Source organism: Macrotis lagotis, chromosome 6 (assembly GCF_037893015.1).
Source record: "Macrotis lagotis isolate mMagLag1 chromosome 6, bilby.v1.9.chrom.fasta, whole genome shotgun sequence".
In the NCBI taxonomy this organism is placed as follows: Eukaryota; Metazoa; Chordata; class Mammalia; order Peramelemorphia; family Peramelidae; genus Macrotis; species Macrotis lagotis.
Genome location: NC_133663.1, coordinates 32,042,464 through 32,067,504, shown reverse-complemented (window position 1 = coordinate 32,067,504; position 25,041 = coordinate 32,042,464). Strand labels below are relative to the sequence as shown.

At 38.2% G+C, this 25,041-nt stretch overlaps 1 protein-coding gene across 4 annotated transcripts in view; it reads left to right on the top strand.

Annotated features, from left to right (window-relative positions):
- PLD1 (phospholipase D1) overlaps positions 1–25,041 on the top strand; it is a 257,572-nt gene that overhangs the window by 105,715 nt on the left and 126,816 nt on the right. For all 4 annotated transcript variants that reach the window (XM_074190927.1, XM_074190925.1, XM_074190924.1 and 1 more), the window contains one exon: positions 23,934–24,118. In XM_074190927.1, coding sequence (XP_074047028.1) covers positions 23,965–24,118 — 154 coding nt within the window. In that variant the 5' untranslated portion in view covers positions 23,934–23,964. The remainder of the gene's footprint in view (positions 1–23,933; positions 24,119–25,041) is intronic.

Sequence of the window (25,041 nt, the reverse complement as noted above, 5' to 3'; positions counted from 1 at the left end):
CCTCACCCCTTTCCCCTGCTCCCCCCTCCTTCTTACTCCAGATGTCTATACCCCATTGAGTATATATGCTGTTTCCTCTCCTAGCCACCTCTGATGAGAGCGAAGAATTCCTCATTCCCCCTTGCCTTCCCCCCTTCTATATCATTGCAATAGTTCATTGTAATAATGAAAAAAAATATTATATGAGATATCTTGGCCTATTCCCTCTCTCCTTTTTCTTTCTCCCATTACATTTCCCTTTTTTCTATTGACTCCATTTTTACACCATATTTTATCCTCAAATTCAGCTTTCTACTGTGCTTCAACTGTAAAAGCTCCCTCTACCTGCTCTGTTAACTGAGAAGGTTCATATGAGTACTATCAGTGTCATTTTTCTATGCAGGAATACACGCAGTTCATTATCATTAAGTCCCTCATATTTTTCCCCTCTCCTCCAATCTCCATGCTTTACCTGAGTCCTGTATCTGAAGATCAAACCTGTTCAGCTCTGGCCATTCTAACAGGAACATTTGAAATTCCCCTGATTCATTGAAAGTCCATCTTTTTCCCTAGAAGAGGACATTCAGCCTTGCTGGGTAGTTCATTCTTGGCTGCATTCTAAGCTCTTTTGCCTTCCGGTATATTGTATTCCAAGCCCTATGAGCTTCCAATGTAGCTGCTGCTAAGTCCTGTGTGATCCTGACTGCAGCTCCACGATATTTGAACTGTGTCCTTCTGGCTGCTTGTAATATTTTCTCTTTGACTTGGGAGTTCTGGAACTTGGCTATAATATTCCTAGGGGTTGGTTTTTAGGGATCTCTTTCTCTGGGGGATCGGTGGATTCTCTCCATTTCTATTTTGCCCTCTGCTTCTAGAATATCAGGGCAATTTTCCTGTAGTAATTCTTTGAAAATGATGTCAAGACTCTTTTCCTGATCATGACTTTCAGGTATTCCAATAATTTTAAATTATCTTTCCTAAGTCTGTTTTCCATATCAGTTGTTTTTTCAATGAGATATTTCACATTTTTCTTCTAATTTTTCATTGTTTTGGTTTTGAAGTAATGAATCCTGGTTTCTCATAAATTCATCAGTCTCCCTGAGTTCTATTCATTGTCTGAAGGATTTGTTCAGAGAGTTTTCTTATCTCGTTAACATCTGGCTAATTTTGCTTTTTAAAGCATTTCTTCTCCTCCATAACTTCTTGAACTGTTTTATCCATTTGACCTAAGCTGGTTTTTAGCATGCTATTTTCTTCAGCATTTTTTTGGATTTCCTTGACTAGACTGCTGACTTCATTTTCATGTTTTTCCTGCATCTCTCTCCTTTCTTTTCCCAGTTTTTCTTTCAACTCCCTCATTTGATTTTCAAAGTCTTTTTTGAGCTCTATCATAGCCTGAGCCCAATTTCTGTTTTTTCTTGGAGTCTTTAGATGCAGGAGCTTGTGCTTCCTCATCTTCAGACTGAGTGTTTTGATCCTTCTTGGGCTCATTTGCAAAATATTTCTCAATGGTCTTCCTCTTATTTCTCTGCTTGCTCATTTTCCCAGCCTGGGCCTGGTTTTGGGGTGCTTCCTGAGCTTTTGGGACACTCCCACCAGGGTCTCAGTGTGTGAGGCTCTGTCCTCCCTCCTGGTCTGTGAATGATTATAAGCGCCCCCCCTCTGCCATGGGGCTGAGGTGGGGGGTCCTGCTGTTCTATGGGGTGGGGCTAGACTGGGATCAGGATCTGAATGTGGTCAGAGCCCCAGAGTCCTGTTCCAGGGGCAGAGGACAGAGCTCGGCAGTCTCTCTCTCTCTTCACTCCCCTCCCTAGGTTCAATGGGCTCATGCCCTGGAGGCTTCTGCTTACTGGCTCCACCTGCTTCTATTCCTGGATCTGGGGTGCAGCAAGACCACTCTGCTCACTGTGTGCCCTGAGGGCTGGGTTTCATGTGCTTGTTCTGGTAGAAGTTCCCCCCCCCCTGCTGTTCCCCCAATTTGTGCCCAGTGTTTCCCAGGGTGCAGCTCAGGAGACTCCCCCACTGCTGTGAGCTGGGGCTCCCAGCGCCCTGGGGCTGCCTCCGGGAGGCTGAAGTTCTTTCGCTCCGGCGGGCCACCCCTCTGCCGGGCCTCCCCTCCGACCCCAGGGAGCAGAGCCTTTCTGCTCTTTTCCAGGTTACCTTGAGTAGGAGAACTGCCTCCCTGGGTCCCTTTGTAGGTTCTGTCTCTCGAAAGTTTAGTTAGAGTCCTTAGTTTAGAAGTTTTATGAGAGAGTGCCTAAGAGAGGATCCTCTCTTGTCCCCATCTTGGCTCCGCTAAACAATTCTTTCTAATTGTTTTCATGGGCTTTATAATCCTGGGATAGTAATTAAAGTTTTAAAGTTCCCACAGGTCCTTGGAGATTTTTATTCTTACTATCTTCACTTTTCAGGTGAGCAAATGAGTCATAGCTTGAGGATTTTACCTAAGGATTCTAGTGGGGTTATTATTGACTCCCATCAATCAATGCCAAACTTGCCTTCAAACTGCTAAAACCCATTCATGACCCTTGGCCACCAGGCAATATCCTGAGCAGTGCCCCTAACACTGTTAGCCTAAGCAAGCCTCCTGATTGCTTGGTCGGTATCCAGGTGTTTTCTGTATTCCATCCTCCCCAACCATAACCCAGCCTCGGGATCCTCCCCCCACCCCCCAACTATTTAAGGAGCAATTGTGAACCAGACTATATGACCCTGAGTAAATCACAACTCAGGGATTTGTAACTTAGAATATGTATATATTTGCATATATGAACTATATTTGGATATATATATATATATACACATATATTCATATATAGGTTTCCATATAATTTCTTATGTAATTTTCCTTATTTTAATTAATTTTCTTATATTTTACTTAATTAAAAACTTTTTTTCTGAAAATGCATCCATTGATTTTAGCAGACTGCCAAAGGGGTACATAATATTCCCCCCCCAAAAAATTTGAGAACCCTGACCCAACTCTCAAAACTCCAGGGAACTCCCTGAGTTGGTATGTTCCAGGCAGGTCAGTGATCTGCACTGATTTCAGAGAGTATTTCCTTTTCTGTATTTCCTTATAGATGTGAAATCACAGATTTAGTCCCCTGCAAACAGGAGTACAAATCACAAGACTAGAATTTTGACTCCATTCCCAGGTTGACCAGCTGTGGAACTTTGAACAAGCCCCCTCTCCACTATGGGCCTTAATTTTTCCATCTATGAAATGATGATATTTGTCTATCAGAGGTGTCATACTGGAATGTAAAGTATCAGATTAGAATGTAATTGGGAAATGTTTTAAAAAATAAATAAAAATACACATAGATAATGTTAATCTGAGGTTTTCTAATCCAGAGATGACTTTGAAGGCTCCTTCCAGACCTGAAATTTAAGACCTCAATTTAATAAACTTTAATTAAGAGCCTGTTATTATAGAGAACTGGGTTGGGGTCTGACATTTTAAAGGACCGATTTTGTTTTTGAGAAATAGGCAGAAATATAAATTAATGTAAGGCAGAATGTGATTGGTCCAAGAAGAATTGAGATAAATAGCCTTGAGAGAATGGTCACTTTAATTTGGGTGAATAAGAGAAAGTTTTGTGGAGAATTGGCCCCCTGGTCTAGTCCTTGATCTGCAGACATCATACACTCAGCATCTATAGAATTGTTGACTCCTCTCACTCTACCTGGCCAAAATTCCTTATCACCATGGAAGGCACCAACAGCCTTCAAATCTCAAGGCTCAAAACTCTTCCCTAGAAGGGAAAGTTAGTGATGATTCCACAGTTTTGGGACTGGAATCTAGGAGGACAGAATTAGCATCTACAAAACTAAGAAAGTTGGCAAGGAGAGTTATTGGATATGCTCAGTTTGAGATATCAATAGAACCCAAAGCTAGAGTTTTTCAGCTGGGAGTTGAAAAAGCAGGTTTAAGTTGGAAGTATCTGTGGTTTGCTGGTAAATGACTTTCAAAAAATGTTTATAGGACACACTTTTAAGTTTTATCTGCATTTAACATGTTCACCATTACTTTCTAATGTCCAGATGATCTTCACAACAATAAATCAAGCCTTGATTTTTGGTGTTTGCCAATTTCTGAGATAGAAATAATTATTTTGAAAAAATTTAACTGTCCAATTGAACCTAGTCCCACATGGCTATGGGAGATGGGGATGGGATAGTTCTAATTTTTCAGGGCATTCCAGAAGGAGTATGGCCTCTAATCAAGGTTTTGGGGAGTCCTGATCTCAACAAAACTTAGGAGGTCACTTGTGACATAGTCTGTAGAGGACAATTTTATTCAGGCACAAATTCAATTAGATGACTCCTCTTGTGCCTTCCAGCCCTGAGATTCTGGGATGTTGACTTTGTGTGAGAACTATATTGATCTGATTCACTTAAGCACAAGAAGAAACAACTACCTTTGCTGGGAATCATTGAGATGATGAGTGACTTGCCTAGGGTCACATAGCCAATTCTAGGGAGGAAGGGACTTGAACCCAGGTCTTTCTGACTACAAGTCCAACTCCATATCTATTGCTACACAAGTAGTGAGTATGTAATCTTTAGAATGTAGGCTGAATTGAATTTTTAAAGACCAGACTTGAATACCTCATCTTAGCTCCAGACATTATCTTACAATTAATACACAGAATCATATAACAAAGAGGCTAGTTTTTTGATGTGGTGACTTGGCAGAACAGATCTGAGAATGTAAATTATGGACCAGAAAGTGTTAGACCATTTCAAAAGGTAAGAGTCATGAGAATATTTGGAGAGTTTCCAAGATGGTGAGATGCTTTTACTAAGGTGCTCTCGAAAAAATTCCTGAACTGGGATTGAGTTGAATAGTCACTTGGATGATTGAGAGGGCAAGAGAGGAGTTCAGAATTTTCAACCTGGGTGAATGGGAGAGTACTATTGGCATTTCCTTTCTAAAGCTGTTTTAAAATGGCCCATCGATAAACTGCCATAATCCTCTCTTGTTGGCACCATCACCCCTCAGGTCTCACTGTCTCCCAGGACATGTAAATGGGAATCATTTGGAAAGTAGAATAATGCAAATCTGGAATTATAGCATATATATATATATATATATATATATGTATATATATGTATATAGAAAAAAGTCATACTTAAAGAGAAATGGTTTCCATTCTACAGTAACAAGATTGTTCTCTTAAACACTCCATGGTAGTAGGGAGAAGCTCAGCCGCTGACAAATCATTTCCATTGGAAACAACCACCTCCAGTAGCATCGATGTGTATTGTACATGATAAAGTTGTCCTGTTTGCCTTGAATTAGTATTAAAAATAGCCAAGAAGCATCATTATCAAAAAAGCATCTTAATAACACATTAGATTTGCTTGGAGCAGCTCATTTGGCAGAGGGTTATGGAAAATTGTAGGAACTGTGGAAAACAGGCTTAAAGCAGTTGTTCATTTGCTTTCATTTTTTTAGCCAAGACAAAAAAAAAAAAGAAAGAAAACAATAGTTTTTGTCCACTGAGCTATGGAGCCTGTAAATTTGACTTAAGTTTTTGGCAGCATCACCTCTGATTTCTTCCCCCAAGATGGGAGAATGCCAACATCAGCACTATGTCTGATAGAAACATCTATCTCCAGGCAGAAAACAAAGACTGAATGTGGGGTGACATTGGGTAATGGGAATCAAAGGACAGACTATAAGCAGGGTACGGATGCTTTGGGTCACCTGGTAACCAAACTACTTCTTCTTTTCACACATCACACAGCTATGTAGCAACACAGAAAACTGGGTCCTGTAAATTGTAATTTAAGGGGAAAACTGCCCAGAAAGTAGCCTTTTGATGAAATTTTGCTAATGTACTTTTTTGGGTGAGGTCCTAGGAATAGGATTTTTAGTTCGGGAAATATGGAATTTTACAGATGGTGAGACTAAGAAAGACAGATGAAGGAACTCTTCCAAAATGATAAAATTAGTAAGTGGCAGAGTCAAAATCTGAATCCAGGTCTTGTGACTCCAATTTCATCACTTGTTCCCCTCTCCTACAGATCTTCAAGATGAAGTTCACAAGTCTTAAAAATTGGCTTAGTTGAGCCAGTGAATGAGCTAATGAAAGGACTTTTATTTTAATAAGGTACTTGGAAGGTGCTCAAGAAATCCTGGTTGAGTTGAATTGAGTAGACACTTTATCAAATGTGGGCAGAATTGAATGTTTGAATAAATTGTTTATTTTTTAAAAAACAACAGATATTTTGTTAAACGTCAAGACTTGAAGAGTGCCTTTAACGTCAAACATCTATCTTAAAAGTAACATATAGAACTGTCTTTGTACAGTAGAAATTAAACTCTGATTAATAGATAGGCATTAAGCCTACTTGATGACAAAGAATTAAATTTATTACTTTAATGTGTGCATAGTATACACATATATGCATATATTTGAATATTTTATATATATTTATTATATATGTATATTTCCCTTAGGAAAAGAATCAAGATAGTTTCTAACATTCATTTGCTACTTAATGTGTGTGGAGGCTCATGTTCATCCAGTAGAAATTCTAACTAATCTCATTTTAATGAAATACAAGGAAACAAAGACACTACATCAGATAGATGGGCAGTGTTTGGATTTAATGAGTTGTGAGAGGAAAGCTGTGTTCTTTGGGAGGCAACTGAGAAATCTGGGGTATTTATTTCTCATGGTATATATAAATATGATTTGTGAAATGTACTCATGAATGCAAAAGGAACATCTTTTGTCCAACCAAATGACAGTGATTTTTAGTTGAAGGAATTTGGCACATTGGTTAATGAACTTAAATGCTTAGCAAATATGCAGACCTTTTTAATCTTTTATTCCCTTCTTCTCCAAGCCAGATACACACACACACACACACACATATACACACACACACACACACACACACACACACACACACACACACACGTGCCATATTGTGAAGTAAATAATAATAACTACAACCTCAAGAAGCCTGCTTGACTGAGAAAATTCTGATTATGGAAGTGAGAAATAAATTTGAATATGAATTAAATTAGACAAGAGTTTCTTAAGTTCCATCATATATCAGGCCTCCTATTAAACATGAGGAATTTTAAAATCAAGAAGCCTACATTAATCAACAAATATTTATTAAATATCTCCTATGTGCTTAATAAATGGGGTGTTGTTCTAGGTGCCAGAGATACCAAGGAAAGCATAGAATAATCCCTGCCCTCTACGAATTTACATGAATATGTATGTGTATATATTTATATATAATAGAAAGTAATTTATAAAGAAGAGGATAAAGATGTACCAGGGAGATATATCCACTAAGGGAGAAGAAATAAAATAAAAATATATCCACAGTCATTTTGGAAGGACAACGGAAGCTCTAACTACTGGAGAGTCCTGTAGTTAACACTTGAACTGAAGCCTAGGAGTTGGAGGTATGGGAAGAAAGCATTCCAAAAAGTACAAGGGAGGAAATAAGGAAGAGGGATTAGTTTCGGGAGAAAGAATTAATGTTTGTCCTTCATTTATTTTTTTTTAGTTTTTTTGCAAGGCAGAGGAGTTAAGTGACTTTCCCAAGGTCACACAACTAGGTAATTATTATATGTCTGATATCAGATTTGAACTCAGAGCTGGTGCTTTATCCACTGTGCCACTTAGCTGCCCCTGTCCATCATTTTTAATGAAGATCAAGACATCGGGGAAGTGATGTCATGACAAGTCTGTGAATTGGATTTGAGTGAGGGGGGGTCTATGCTAAGTTACCAGCCTTACTTTCTCCTCCAGACTAGGTTCATTATGAGAATTATCAGCTTTTAGCCTGTAAGTTCAACAAGAGAAGGGAGGGAGGATACTTCCTAATATGACCTCTAGAGCCACACTTCATTTAATTTCAGTTGATAAGAGAAACAAAATCACAGACCATCTGGCTCCTTCCAGTCCAAGTGGATGGAGGAAGCAAGTCATCTTTGTCCCATGGTGGTGTAATTGGGGCATTGTTTGCCAGTTTTACTATTGAGCAAGAAGGGTCTTGGATTTCTTGAAGGTCTCCATCCAAGCTCAGTCAACAACCTTTTGTTAAGCCCTTCCTATGTGTTAGAGACACAAAGAGAGGCAAAACAGGCCTCCCTTACCCTCATGATGAGATGATCATATGATTTCGGTGTTGACTAATATCAGAAAATTATAGCATCATGCATTTAAAGCTGGGAAGGTACTTTGAGATCATCTAATCCAGCTCTTTCATTTTGCTAATGAGGAAACCAAGACCTAAGGGTGCCACTGGATTGCCCAAGACCGAGTGGGTGGTATATAGATCCATCTATTTTGCATTGGACTATGCTGTCTCTAAAAGAGAACTATGGCTTTCTCTACTTGAAACATTGACTTACTAGAGATTTTTGATTTGTTTGTCTAAAATTGTCTGAAAAGAGAGTGCCACTGTTCATAATGAAAGAAGAACCTATTTTTTTCCCTAATGCAAATGCAAACAGAATCAGCCAGAGTTGCTCTGAGATCTTTATGGATACTCTCCCCTCATGGTACTGAATGTGATAATGATGTCTGAGCATAATTTCATAGCAAGGTAATGAAACCAATTACATTATCTGAACTGTAAACACAAAAAAGCATTCTATTTCTCTGACTGAGTCAAAAAAAGAAGACCACTGTCCCCGGCAGCTGCTCACCCACCACTATATATTATTGTGCCTGAAAGAACACATTGGTTATTAAATGAAGGTTTAGAGGCTGGAGAGTGGCAGAGAGGCTCAGAGCTTAGGCATCAGGGACTAAAGTACTACTGTTTAACTTTGAGAGATCTTCTGGAAGGAAATCTTGATTTGGAGTCAGACAGCTTGGATTCAGATCCCAACTCAGCAATTTAACTTTTGACAAGTCATGCCTTGCTATTGCCTCAGTTTTCTTATTTGTAAAATGGGGGGGTGGATTAGATGATTTTTAAAGTCTTTTTCAATCCTATGGTCTTAACTAATATTTATATGGCCTTTCATAAATCCCTTCACCTTTTAAAGTCTCAGTTTCTTTCTTCATCTGTAAAATGAAAGGGTTTGACTAGATGACCTTGGAAATCTTTCAGTTCCTATACTTGAACCTTTATTTATTTCCCGGTAGGCTGGGCTGAATCTTAAGCTTTTTATTTCCTTTAGAGTACTTAACTATATGTTGGATATTAGATATGAGGGTTAGATATTTTAGTGTGTGTGTGCGTGTGTGTGTGTGTGTGTGTGTGTGTGTATGTGTGTATCCCTCCCCTCTTTCTCTAAGTTTTTAGTTTTTACAAGTGAAAGGACCTTAGCAACCTTTTTAGCTCATAGCACATAGGAAGTGTTTCATAAATATTCATCAGTTGCTTAACAGAGCTACTATGATGTCCCCATTCTACAGATTCATAAAGTAAGCCTCAGAAGTTTGCCTGAAGTTACTCAAAGAGTGATAGAGTTAGGATTTCTCTAAGGAACCCACAGGGATAGATGCAAATACACACATATACACTATGTATATACTGGTTCATTTTACTTTATTTTGCTATATTTATTATACTTTACTATATTTATATAGAGATATTTGGACTTAAGATACCTTGGAGGATAGCTTTCTCTTCTCTCATTCATACTTTCCCAGTTAATTTATCTGCTTGTTCTCATTTTTTTTTAAACAGTTTTCTTCCTCTTGAGATCTTTGGCTGCCCCTCCCTACATTAGAATGCAAACTGCTTGAGAGAAAGGAGTGTTGTTCACCTCTTTTTTTATATCCAGCACTTAGCATAGTGCTTGCCTCATAGTGGGAGCTCAATAAATGTTGATTGATTGATTTCCATTTTCCCTCTTTATAATCCCCTATTTCTCGCTTTCTAACTCCTTCCTCTTTCACGGTGAATTCCTAAGGTATGACCTCAAAACTTTTTCTCCCACCCTGGGGAATTCACTTAACACCAGCTTCATTCATTCCTTTCCCCAACTGACTTCTGAGGGGAGAAAATGGCAGTTCCCTTTCCTTCAGGTCTGGAACAACCTTACACATTTCGTTCCCAACCCGTTACCTCTGTTCTTTAGTTCTCTGACTGAGCACTACTGGCAGTGTGCTATTAGTCCAGGTGAAGCATACTCCTACCTTCCTATTTCTCCAGCTCTTGCTCAGGGAAGCAGGGCAGAGTTGAGTTCCATTGCCTGTTGCTGCAGAATGGAGAAAGGGCAAAGGCAAGGAGAAAGGACTGGCAGAGACTACACCAGCAATCAGCAGAATTAGAGCGGATAGATCCCCGACTTCAAGTCCATTGGTTGCATTGTGCTCCCCAGGCAGAGTGTGTAGAGGATGGCTGAGGAAGGGGTCCTTAATGAGCACCTTAAGCATTAGGGATTAGCCATCCCTGTTTAATTTATCTTAGTCTGTGGAAGTATACTTATCCCCATTTTACATGTAGGAAACTTAGGCTAAGAAAGGTTGAGTGACTTTCCTAGAGTCACGTAACTGTAGCTATTAAATGTTTTAAGAGATATGAAAATTCAGCTCTTCCTGACCTCAGACTCAGCACTCTAGTCACTGTACCACCTAGTTACCCCTCTTAATACATGCTTTTTCTTCATTCATCCATTTCCATTTAACTTATCCTTTTTGTTATGCATTTTATTCTCAAGTCTTTCAGAGAGTATATCTTTATTTAATCTTTTGCATCTGACAACTAAATCTCTCATTGAGCACAACTTCTTTTATTTCAATCATTAACTTCTGGCCAGAGAGCAGAGCACCATCTCTAATAGATAGCCAAGGGTTCTAATTTTGCTGTAGAGAAAATTGTCCAAGTGAATCATAATTCTGTTTAATGAATAGGATCTAAAGTCTTTATAAATTAACAGGAAAGGTAGAATGGAATATCTTCTTTTATTTGACTTGTCTCATTCACTCCAAAATTTCTACCAATTTGAGCTATAAATATTATAAGAAAAAAGGTAACAGCACCCAAGTTGGGCACCACAATTTCCTGGTAAGAATTTATGTATATAAATGAAAAAATAGTTTAACATGAATAGGATCCAATTAATAACTTGATTTCCTGATACCATTTTTCAAGGCAGTAGAAAGATCACTGATGTTGCAGCATCAGTTCCATTTCCAACTCCTTCCTCTTTGATGGTAAATTCCTAAGGAATGGACCTCAATACTTTCTCAACTTTCTCCAACACTGGGGAATTCACTCATCCCCAACTTCATTCATTCCCTTCCCCAACTGACTTCTGAGGGGAGAGAATGGACCTCAGCTGAATGCCAGTTTCCTTTCCTTCAAGGCCTAGGATGACCCCTACATATAGTACCTTGCCCTTTCTCTCTGTTCTTTAGTTCTCATTTCTCATTGCTTTCTTTGGTACTTCTTTTTCATTTTAATATGATTTCCAGATTTCGCAGTAGCCTGTATGCTATATTGGAAAACCTAGAAAGTCAAGAGAATTTAAGGAAAGTCAGCATATTGGCTGAATTCCATGTGACCAACTCTTCATGGTTTAGAATTGACAAGAATAGCTTAAGATAGTCATGAATGAGCATCAGTCTGTATTGTTGGAGGGAATGCTCATATTGACGGCACATTGGGGTATTTTTATTATTTCAGTGGATCTTTAATTCTATTGGTATCTCTTCCAGTAATGCAGAAAGAAGCCTTTGCACTGTGTATGTGTTGTCCATGGTCTCCTACAAATTCTCTGTTGTTGTTGCTGCTATTATCATTATTATCATTATTATTATTAATACTATTAGAGATTTAAGACCTGGGTTTTGGTCCCACCTTTGACACATACTAGTTATGTGATTACCTTCTTAGTGTTCTAGCCAACTCTCTAAAAATATAAATCTCACAAAAAAAATAACGCTAACCTGGACTGGCAGAAAGTTTTTCTTCATCAATGAGTTTCCAACAAAATCACAGGTTTAATCCTTAGTACTATTAATATTTTGGTAAATTCATCTTCAATTTGAAAGGTGTGTGATACATCTGTGTTGATGCTCTATTCATCAATGCTGGTGATGTGAGTCCTCATTTACCTAGCAGCCCTGAGTGGGAGAGCACTGGACTCAGAGTTAAGGAAATTTCCAGATCTGAGGTAACTTTGTCCATAGGGAGCAATGTGGCAGAGCATGAATGAGTAGGGAAGTAGGAAAAACTGACCATCACTTAATCATTAGGTGGCCTTTGAAAAATGCTACTTCCAAAAAACCTTATCACCCCATGAACAGTGTAATGATGAGCCTTCCCAGACTTAATTTGAGTAAATTGTGGAGGGGAGGCATATAGTCCACCCTGGACTCTTCCTTGGAGCATTTTCAGCTTTGCAATTAATCAGTCAACCACTCAACATAAACTATATTGTTTACTATGTGGCAGACATTGTGCTGTCTTGTCTGATGGTACAAAGAAAGAGCTTGTGAGCCACTTGCAGAGGCAAGTGGAAAGTCATCTCCTTACCTTGATGAGGGATTAAGGATTTTGGTGCAGGGGCACTCTTAACAAATATGTTGATCAATCATTTTTCATTGTGTCTGATTCTTTGTGACCTCATTTGAGGTTTTCTTCACAAAGATACTGGAATGGTTTGCCATTTCCTTCTCCAGCTCATTTTTATTAATGAGGAATCTGAGGTAAATAGGGTCAAGTGACTTGCCCAGGTTCACACAGCTAGTAAGGGCCTAGAGCCATATTTGAACTTGGAAGAGAAATCTTTTTGACTTCAGGCCTGCCTGACCTCTGTCTGAGACTCCCCTTCTTCACAAATGCCAATTAAACATTTTTTTAAAATTGCGCTGAATTTATTTTTATTTTAATCTAGTCTTCTGATTGTATTGGCAAAGGCAACTTTGTGTGGAAATGCCTCTGATTTAGATTCGAAACTCTTTTGGAATGTATGATCTGAAAGTACTGGGAAGATTTGACTTTCTCAGTGGTTAAAGAGTCAATATATGGCCCCAGGAAAGACTTGAATTCAGGTCTTCCTGACTGCAAAACTAGTTGTCTATCCACTATCCCATCCTGCCTCTCTAATCTCCAAATAAAATTGTAAAATTCAAACTTGAATTTTAAAGTTTATTTGTTCAATAAATATTTATTTAGCTGTCCTGGTGAAGATTACTCTGTTTCCAAGAGCTGAAGGAATGACAAAGATTAGATAAGATATCATCCCTAAGAGACAGGATAAGGCAGTGGAAAGATCACTGGACTTAGAGACAAGAAACACCTGAGCTTGAATATATTTCTGGCATTTGCTCCAAGGGAGTGTGGGCAAGTCATTTAAAGGAGGCAGTATGGTACCACAGAAAGAAAGTCTTCTGTCTCTGGAGTGAAACATCTGAGGTCCAAATCCCATTGAGTGTACTTATGTAACCCTGAGCAAAGGTTGTACTCACTTGGGCTGAAGTTTCTTCATCATTGCAATGATGGGATGAGGCTACATGGACTCTCAGGTTCTTTTCAGCCCTAGACCAATGAACTTCAATAATAATATTATTTAACAACAAAAATAAAGGCTACATCTAGCTCATAGGACCTTTGTGAGATTTACAAGGCTTTATATAAATGATTTCTTCCTTTTCTTCCTTCTCCTTTTCTTTTTTGTTCTTGTTTTCATCCTCCTCCTTCTCTCTTCTTTCTTCTCCTTCTTCTCTCTTCTTCTTTCTTCTTTTTCTCCTCCTCCTTTCTTCTTCTTTCTCCTCCTCCCTCCTTCTTTCCTTGCTTCTTCTCTTCTCTCTTCTTCTTCCTCTTCCCTTTCCCCTTTCCCTTCTCCTCCTCCTCCTTCTTCTTCCTCTTCCTCCTACTTCTTCCTCTTCTTCTTCCTCTTCTTCCTTCTTCCTCCTCCTCCTCTTCCTCCTCTTTCTTTTTTCCTTGACTTCATGGAGGCAGTCTAGTAACTGTTGGGTGATTTCAAATGTTTTTGTTAAGTGACTGATTTCAGTCTCCCTAGGGAGACTTTCTTTTTGGTCATGGATAGGAGACACCCGGACACTTCTTTGCTCCTGGCAATGGCACTTTTCTTATATGATTTCAGGTGATGTTCTGGAGGTATAGTCTATTTCTTAAATAATATCACTATCAATCACATATTTATAAATGCTGAAGGATTTCCTTAGGAATATTAGGACACAACTTGAAGCTGAAACAATTTTCATATTGTTTTTCTCCACCAGCACCCTTCCCAATTCCCAACTCTGTCAGCTGGATTTGGCAAGGAGAGATCTGCTCTCTTTGGGTGATCTCAGCTAGAGAAAGGGGTACTGAAGTAGAAGGAGGTGCGTCCTCTATCTGGCAGGCCAGTATTCTAGTGTCAGACTATAAGAATCTAAGCTAATAAGTATGAGAAAAGCAGAGGGACTATCCTATAGGGGAAAATTTGGTGGAAGCTAAAGGAATGAAGAGGATGGTGGTGGCAGGGCAGAACAATAAGGTCATTGTTCAAGAGAACACAAGGAGATAGGAAATAGGAGTCCTTATCTGATGAACAGCAGTGCTGCAGAGTAGAAGGATAAGATCTGAATATAAGTCCCATTTCTTCCATATGCTAGCTGTATGACACTGGGCAAGTTGCTCAGTGCTCTCAACAACTCTTTCAGGTTAGAAATTGCAAAGAAAGTGGAAGAGGATATTTTCTCAGCTATACTATGAAATCACAGGTTCCATCTCTAGTCATATTCTTATATGGAGAGATAACTTATTTCTATAAATTTTAACATAAAATTTATAATCTATTAAGTCAATAAAATCTATAAAACTTAAAGTTTGAAAGGCAGTTTCCTGATCTGGGATTTGAATCCTGACTATCTCATTTGAAATCTGGTATTTAGTTCTCTGATTCTCATTCAGAAAAAAGAAGAAAAGACCGGATTGTTTTTCACTGACTCCCTCTCCCTCCCCTATCTTCCACCTACTTATATGGCCCTGAGGTTGTAAGATAAGACTTGACTAGAACCTAAAGCAATATGTAACTACTTCCTGAATCCAATGCAATAGACATTTATGAACAGTTTACTTTGGACTTGACTCTGAGAATTCAGAGACAAGAAGAAATGACTTGCTTGTCCCCAAGGAACTTAATGGAGGGCTATGACAGATACCTAGATAAATAAACTGAAAGAGGAAGAGGAAGAGGAAGAAACACCAATAACTAAGGAGAGGTAACCAATGATGGCAATAAATATGCCCACCAGACTTTCTAGAATTTTGTAGAAGCAAATTAATAAACATAATTGACATTTATCTATTGCTTTAATCAAAGCTATTTACATCATTTATCTTACTTAATCCTTTCCACAAAAAGCCATGAGAGGGAAATATCCCAGATGGTATTTTTTTCTATTTCATAGAGAAGAAAATGGCAAACTGCTTCAGTATCTTTGCCAAGAAAGTCCCAAATAGGGTCATAAGAATCGAACATGACTGAATATATCAAGTAATAAAAACTGATGAGAATCTATGAAGAGTGAAACTATGGGATCCATGCTTCTTAATGTTTGCTATTTGGGAGCAAAGTATTAAATTGTCATTCAAGCTTATTTTTGCCTCACAATTTCATTTTATTATTCTCAGTTAACTTCCTATGAAGCAAGAGAAACCAAGATATCAATTTCTAGGAGAAAGTCAAGGATTCTAAAAATTACAGAATCACAAAGGGATAAAATTCATGTGACTATAGAGTGAACTGCCATTTCTAAGTTCTAAAAATAACCTTGACTTACTTAGTAATAAACTTGAAAGGACTCCTCAGTTCATAGATGTGAAAACTAGGGCTAATTACTGCTTCAGTCCTTTAGGCAGAAACATACGTATTAGTGACCTTTACTAAACCTGCAATCTGGCCTTTTGTTGGGTAATAATGTTTTTTTTCCTTCATTCTTGAAGAAGACCCTGACTTCAGGGAAGTGATGCCATGACAAGCACATGAATTGGATTTGAGTGAGGGGGTTGTTGTGCTAAGTCACCAACAATCTCACTTTCTCCTCCTGAACCATTTGGGTCCAGTGACCAGATATAGATCAGGATAATTGGAGATGACCTGGATGTGAGGCAATCAGAGAAATTACTATGGACATTGACTCCAAACCTCTTTGGCCCAGCCATACTGCCCAGATGTCCCAGCATCCCTCCTCACAGAATGATAGACACAAGAGCTGGAAAGATGTTAGAAACCATTTTCCCCAGTTTATATCTAATCAAGCATCCAGAAAGTGATCATCCAGTCTTTGCTTGATATATAATATTATATTGTCAATATGAATTTAGAAATATAAATAAATAGAATAGAATAGGAATGTAACATTATTAACATTTGATTAATGATTCATGTTTTATATCTCTTCCTCCCACACCCCAAAGTTGCTAAATCTTAGACTCCATTTTCATGTATATAACTGAGAAACTCTCTACACTCAACATAGGGACTTTTTGTTTAAAACTTTCAACAGTACTGGAGGCTCAAAACTCAGCCTTTGAAATGAAAAATGAAATCTATATAAACCCCACTACCTTAGCTACTGATGTGCAGCGGCTTGTGGGATGAGATGTCGGGAGTGAAATAGAACCCTTTTTGTGAAAGAAGTCTGATCTCATTCTTGTACCTTGAGTATATATCAGTTAGAATAATTTTCACCCAAAACTGTATTTTTCAGTCAGACTAATGTTAAGCCAAAATCTCTGATAAGAAATGTATCATGTGTTTCCCATACCCCATAACAAATTGTATTCTATATTGCTATAGATACTGGAGAATGGTTTTATACCTGGAGAAGAATCTTTTAATGTCTCCATATTGAAATGCCCATTAAATAGCATAATTTTAGCTTAGAAATCATTCTTCTTAGGTGAGCCCATCAAGAAGAAGTATGCTGCTTACCTGAGCATGGTATTTGCTATTGTTGATTATATCACAAGAGTTGCTAATTTTTCATAAGGGTCTCTCTTCTCCAAGGCCCTTGAGTGGAAGCATGCTGTCTTTGAGATGTGTCATCCCTCTCCCAGAGCTGATAGTAAGCCATCCATACCTCCTCTTCCTGTTTTGCTGCTGCTTCCATCCTTTCTTCCATGAATCCCCTAGGGAAGAAGAAGCAGCATTGGACCTGGAACCTGAGTTCAAAACTAGTCTTCAGACCCTTACTAGCTGTATGACCTTGGATAAGTCACTTAACTTATTTACCTCAGTTTCCTCAATTGATAATCATAGAGGGCAGCTAGGTGGTACAGTGGATAAAGCACCAACCCTGGAGTCAGGAGGACCTGAGTTCAAATTTGACCTCAGACACTTAATAATTGTGTGACCTTGAGCAAGTCACTTAACCCCATTTCCTTAAATAAATAAAATTTTAAAAATTGATAATTATAGCACCTATCTCTCAAGGTTGTTCTGAGGATAAAATGAGATGTTTGCAAAATTCTTAGTATATTATAGGTGATTTAAAAATGCTTATTTCTTTCCCCTTTCTTTTCTTTCCTCCTTTCTACTCCTAGTGCACTTGATAGAATTCATAACATCTTTTCATTAAAACAATTTTATGCATTCAACAAATTTGTACTTTTTTTCTTACTCCTATGCTAAGTTCAGGGATTACAGAAAGAAAAGTTGATAATATTAATAAAATTTACTAATAGTATCTAACTTGTAGTCCCCATGTTCAAGGAGTTCCTTTCTACTGGAGATCATATAATGTGTATATGGGTTAAAAAATAAAAAAAGTATGCAAAAGGATACAATATAATTACAAAAGTTAGGAGATAATGTCTCATAGAGGCAAACTGATCAACCAGTGTGGATGGAACTAGGAATATGATAGAAGGCAGAAGGAAGAATCAAGGATGACTTAGAAGTTGTGACCCTGAGGGGGTGGATGAGAGATGCCTTCAACAAAAATGAAGTTAAGTAAAAATGATGAGTGGTGGGGAAAATACACATACACATTCTGGCTTGATCAAGTTGAATTTGAGATGACTAGAGAATGTCGGGCCAGAGCTGTCCAGGAGGCACTTAGGAACCCGAGGCTGATGAAATTCTGTTGTTGCTTGTCCTTTGTTTTTGAAAAGGACTATGACATCGGGGATGTGATCCCTTGACTTCCATGTGAATTGGATTTAGTTTGGGAGCAAGGGGATTGTGTAAAATTGCCAGCCTCACTTTCTTCTTTGGAGTCATTTGGATCAGGTGGCCAGATATGGATCAGGATGACTGGAGTTGGCCCTAGTCCTTGGCCTTTTTAAGCTAAGGTCTTTAACAGGTCTCAGTTTAACCGAGGCATCTTTTGTAATGTTGCTTAAGGGAAAACATGTTCCCAAGTCTCAACAGTGGACTTTAAAATACTGAATACTATCCATTTGTAAGTTGAAATCTATAACTCAGTCAGCCAATGGATATTTATTGAGCAGGGATAGCTAGGTGGCACAGTGCATAAAGTACCAATTCAATAGTCAGGAAGACCTGAGTTCAAATATGGTATCATGACTAACCATGTGACTTTGGGAAAATTTCTTTTTCCTATTTGCTTCAGTTTCTTCATCTGTAAAATCAGTATAATAAGAAGCCCTATCTTTCAGGGATGTTATAAGACCCAATGAGATGTTACTCGTAAAGTGATTAGTACGGTGGCCGGCACATGGTAAGAACTCTATAAATATAAACCATTAGTTACCATCATCCACATGCCAGAACTTTTCTAAGTTGTGGGTGTTAAAGTAGATCTGTTCAAGTTGTTTTTCAGCCATGTTCAACACTTCATGACTCCATTTGAGGTTTTCTTGACAGATACAGGAGTGTTTGGTATTTTCTTCTCCAGTTCATTTTACAGATGAAGAAACTGAGGCAAACAGGGTGAAGTGACTTGCCTAGATCACATAGCTAGGAAGTGTCTGAGGCCGGATTTGGACTCAGGAAGATGAATTTTCCTGACTCCAGCTCTAGCCACTGCACCACCCAACCACCCCAAAATGGATCTAGGTACAAAAGAATTTTGTGATTGTTTTTCAGAGCTATGCTTTAGTGGGTGAAGGAATCTCCAGAATGGATATTCTTTTTAGCAGTGTTGATCAACATCTCATCTATAATCTAGAGTTTTCCAGAATTGTCGGGGAGCACTTGGAGGTAGTATGGCATGCTCACAATTGCATGACTTGTAAGTGGCAGAGCAGGAAATGAAACTTGATATTTCTGAATCGAAGGTCATCTCTCTTCTATCTCAAATGATACACTGGACGTTATTGTCGTTAATACATAGATAGTGTTCCATAAATCTGTCACATGGTATAACATCCTAGGGTCAGAAATTTATAACTAGAAAGGATAGTAGAGATCATTTAGATCACTTTTCCTCATCTTATTGATGAAACCCAGGGATAGAAAGAAACTCACATATGGTCACATAGTGAATATTAGATTTTAGTGGATATTAGAATATTAGACTTTCTAGAAGCTTCTCTCTTTTTTCCCTCTTCCTCTTCCTCCTCCCCTCTCCCCTTCCTCTTCCTCCTCTTCCTTCTCCCTCTCTACCTTTTTTCTCTTCTCCCCTACCCACTCTGCTGCTCCCCTTCTTCTTTCTCATTTTTCTTCTTTTCCTCCTGTCTCCTCCTCCTCCTCCTCCAAAAATCAACATTTGATTATTGAAATAGAAAACCCAAAGGGAATTCTCCCAAGACAAAAAAAAAACAACTTAGCTTTATCAGGATGTAGAATTTCCAAATAGTAAATTTTCATTTTGAGAAAAAGTGACTACATTGATACCTATCAGTATTGCCATTATGGTTCCCTTTAAATTAGTTGATGTGTAGCTGGGCTCCCTCCAGATATGCATCAGCCAGCCCTCACTCTTGTCACCTGGCCAGCCCAGCACCTTTTATAAGCATACATTTCTTGGATCAAAGATTTTCCATTATGATTTTCCTGGCTTTCATCATCCCTACTACACCACAGCCCACTTTCACAGATGAAAGACTCATTAGCATTATGTTGTAGATCTACTACCTCGTCCCTTTTAAGTCTAAGCACCCGACTTCAATTTAAGCCTTTTCTCCCCAGGTTAACTTTTAAAAGATCTGCAGCCTATAATCACACACACACACACAGGCATCAATTATATAAAATATATTTAATAATTGTATATATGTATATACAATGCATTTAATAGCCAGCAACAAAGAAGGTGATCAAATAAACATGCACAACAAAGAATAAAATCCTTTATGAAGTCCAAGGCATTTCACAATTGAATTGACTGACAAATATTGTTTGTTCTATGTTCCTTTCCAAATTCATCTGAAGTTTTATTACATATCTATATGGATGTGTGTGTGTGTATTTACCCATACACACACATATATATGGGCAGCTAAGTGGTACAATGAATAGAATGCCAGGCCTGGAGTCAGGAAGACTCATTCTCTTGAATTCAGATCTGACCTCAGGCATTTGTAGTTGTGTCACCCTGGGCAAGTTACTTAACCTTGCTTGCCTCTGTTTTCTTATCTGTAAAATGAGCTGATGAAAGAAATTGCAAACCACTTCAGTGTCTTTGACAAGAAAACTCCTGGACAACTTTGGAAAACTCTTAAGTTATGGAGGGGATGTTGATCAACCTTGGTAAAGAGAATGTTCATACTAGAGATTCCTTCACCCATGAAAGCACAGCCCTGAACAACAATAATAAAATTCTTTTATACCCCGATCTACTTTAGGGTGGTTGGGTGGTGCAGGATAGAGTGCCAGACCTGGAGTCAGGAAAGCCCACCCTCATAACATGTATGAAGAATTGAACGTGACTGAAGACTGAACAACCTGTATATATGCATATATGTATATTTGTTTAGACATCTATATTCTCTACACACATTTTTATAGATACATTGCATATACCTATATATAATACATATATATTCATATTTACACAAGAAACAAAATGGATGCCCATCAATTAGGAAAGGACTGAACAACTTGGGGTGAATGAAGGTTATTAAAGAATATTGTTCAGGAAAAAGTTATGATTTTGAGGAGTCTTGAGTTTCCTCCAGGATTACCTTTCTTGAACCCCTCCCCCAAACTGCTAGGTCCTTCCCCTTCAAAATTCCTGCATATTTGCATTGTATTTATTTCTTTAGATTCATATTTTTGAAGATATTTCCTAGATTAGACTGTAAGCTCCTTAAGAACAGGAATTTTACACCTTAGTCTTTGTATTCCCAGTATCAACCACAATGCCAGGCAAGTAGTAAGTAGTGAACAGTTCCTTAACCTGAGGCCTATAAACCAGTGCATGGGTATCCCATAATCTTTTCAGTCACTGGTTCCAATTGTTGAGCATATAGATTATTTTTAAAACAATTTTTTAAGATAGATTATTTTTTAAATAAATAAAGAATATTTTGTACTATTTTCCCTTTATATTATTATTTTAAAAAAAATAAAAGTCCTAGTAAGAAAGTATTGGTCAGACTGCCTAATTAGTTTTGCAACATTTTCTCCATGTTTCCCCATTAGAGAAGGAGACTTGACCTGTGATTTCATCACAATAGAGACATAGAAGGAAACTCCCTCTGCCCATTCAAGTTAAATCTTATAGGGTTGTCCAGGTCACTGAGAGTTTAAGTGACTTGAATGGGTTCACAAAACCAAAATGTAATATATATATATATATATATATATATATATATATATATATATATATATATATATATATATATGTATATACAGGATTTGAACACAGATCTTTAGTTTTGAAACACCGCTCTATCCACATTGCCTATCACACACTTGCTACATTTCTCTCTAGACAGTGTGCACCAGTATAACATCCCATCAACAATCTATTCAATTTTCATTTCTAAATGACCTTGACAATATTTCATCATTGAAGGGGAATATTTTCACCATTCTTATTGTATATAACTTGGTATCTTAAGGTTTTCTAGATTTGTCTTTCTAATCAAAGAGAATATGAAAATATTTTTCTGTGGTTACTGAAAGATTACATTTCCTTCTTTGATAATTTATATACTACTTTTTCTCCCTTGATAATTAAATCTTCATGTCTTTTGATCATTGCAGAGAGGGCATGTTATACCACATATCCACATATAAAACAACATACATGCATGTTTGCATGCATGCGTATATGTGTAGACAGGCATGCGACACACTCATACACAAACGACACATGTGTTGTGGCATGACACATGCATACAAATATGTTTTGTGTTTACATTTTTCTTATGGGATCCAAACATCAGGCCTTTATCCTCTAGAAAATACACAATACATATAACATGGGTGTTCATACATGTATGTAATTGTGAACAACAAAATGTCCTCACACATATATCTATAGACGCATGTGTATACAGCACATTTGCCTGTGTTTTATGTGTAAATATTCCTTAAGAGCTCCAGATAGCTAACCTTTACCCTATAAAATACCTATCTCAAAGGATTTTTGTAAGCAACAAAGTAAATAATTTATGCAATGCTCTAATGCACTTTGCTAACTTCAAAGAGTATATAGATGATAATTATTATTGTTCTCACAAACTCTATCTATATTCCACTCAAATTACTGTCTGGGCAGAACTTTCCATTTCACACCTTCATGCCTTAGTCTTCCTCCAAAGACTTCTTTCATCTACTTCTAAGCAGCCCTAGCTTTCTTCAAGGCTCAGTTCAAATCTACCTTGTCCAGGAAGTCTTCCCTCATCTTCCTAGTTGTTGGTACTCTTTCCTTCCTCAAAATATCCCACATTTACATATCTATGTACCCATTTTATTTATTTATATCTATTTACATATCTATTGTGTTGTGCAGTATAGGGCAGTTGGGTGACTCTAACTGCAAGAGCGCTGAATCTGGAATGTGGAAGACTCATCTTCCTGAGTTCAAATCTAGTCTCAGACCCTTGCTAGCCGGGTCTGTAACCTGGGTCTATAACCTGGGTCTGTAAACCCTCACATGCCTCAGTTCCTCATCTGCAAAGTGTACTGGAAAAGGAAATTGGTAAACCACTCTAGTATCTCTGCCAAAAAAAAACCCGTTACCAAGAGTTGGAAAAAATTGAAAAATGACTGAATGACAGTACTGAAATGACCTAATAGTCATACTAGCTCATATTCAAATGAAGCTTAAAGGTTTACAATGTTTACATATATCATTTTGTAGCCTCTGGCTACTTATGTTTGATTCTGTCTATGAGGAATCATTATTCATACTGGGAAAGCACAGGTGGAAATAAAACAAAAATTTATTAAAAAGGTTACGAGACACAGGAAGGGTGAGAGAGAGAGACAGAGAGAGAGAGAGAGAGATAAAAGAATAGCCAAATGGTGTTGGTTGGGCCATGATCAGTGAAGACTGTAGCCCTAAGCCAGGGTCCAACCCAGGTTTTTATGTCTTACTTCTTATCCAGAGGGCAAAAGGTAAACTCCCTTCCTCTATACTGGGCCAGGAATTAGGCAGAGGGTAAAGCCCAAGGAGATCCGGATACAAATTTTACAGTAAACAGTGAATCAATGGTACCTTAAGAATTAGGAGGGTCTCCACCCTAAGCAGCTTTTAAGATTACAATTATTTTTCTTACAATCATAATTCTCTACTTCAAGTCAATTTATATCTCAAGGGTCAATTTACATCTCCACCCAAATTCTTTCTGTTATATTCAAATTCTCTTTTTCTTCCCCTGCATGAATTTCATTCTGACTGTCAATTTTTCAGAGATAGAGGTTATTTTGGTGACTTTTTTTGTGCACAGTAGGTACATAATAAGGGCTTATTGAATTAAATTACTTCGGATGGCTGAGAGCTATGTACAGTTGGTTGGTTGTTGGTTTTTGTGGTTGTGTGTAGTGCATTTTATCTTGGATTTAAGCCATGAGTAAAGTTTTACTCAGCCAACATAGTGAAGCATTCTTAAAATGAAAACCACTTCCTCTTTCCCAGCTCCTGGGCCTCAGAACCATCAGAACTTAAGATGTCTCTGAAGAATGAACCTCGAGTAAACACCTCTGCATTGCAGAAGATCGCTGCAGACATGAGCAACATTATAGAAAACCTGGACACCAGGGACCTCCATTTTGATGGAGAGGAAGTGGATTTTGATTTGTCCCCCGATGATTCCAAGTCGGGTAAGATGGGAGATCCCTGTCCCTTCAGCACCTAAAAATTGCTAAATTCATTTCCTCTGGAGGTATGGGGAATAGGAAGTGAATGTATAAGTTAGGAATGGAGCCGCAGTTCTACGAAAGCAGCCAATTAAAGACCAGAGCCTTTAACTGTCTTACCCTGGGTCATAAACCCTCAGTTGCCTCAGTTTCCTCATCTGAAAAATGAATTGGAGAAGGAAATGGTAAACCACTCTAGTATCTGCCAAGAAAACCCCAAATGGGGTTACAAAAAGACAGATACAACTGATGAAAAAACCCTTGGAGTCTGCCCATTGGGAGTTGGGGGGTGGGGCCTGAATGTCAGGATTCCAGACTTAGAAATAAAAGAGCCTTCTGAGGTGGTTCCAGGTTGACCCCCACCTGCCTGGAGTCTCACATTCATGGAGAGCCAGAATGGCTCAGAATCCTTCCATCTATCATCTCACCCTCTTCAGATTCCATTAGGATTCCCCCCTTCCCAGTGATTGCATTCCGGCCCCTCTAGACTACAGGATGGGCATGGCTACTCAAACATATTGACGATTCCCCTGCCATTCCACCCCAAGGACTCCTTGACCTCACCATCAACCATGCCCCCGTAGCCTAAAGAATACCAGACTTTTCCATCCTACCAGCAGCTGAATTCTCCTATATGTGTTGTCTCCTTAAATAGAAATTGAGCTCATTAAAATCAAGGCCTATCTGACTTTTCTATTTTTGTTCTAGTACTTAGCATGGTATTTGGTAACGCGTGGCTTAGTGGACAGCTCACCAGGCCTGGAGAAAATCAAGACTCCTCTTCCTTAGTTCAAATCTGGTCTCAGACACTTATTAGCTGTGTGACCCTGGACAAGTCATTTAACCCTGTTTGCCTCAATTTCCTTATTTGTAAAATGAGCCAGAGA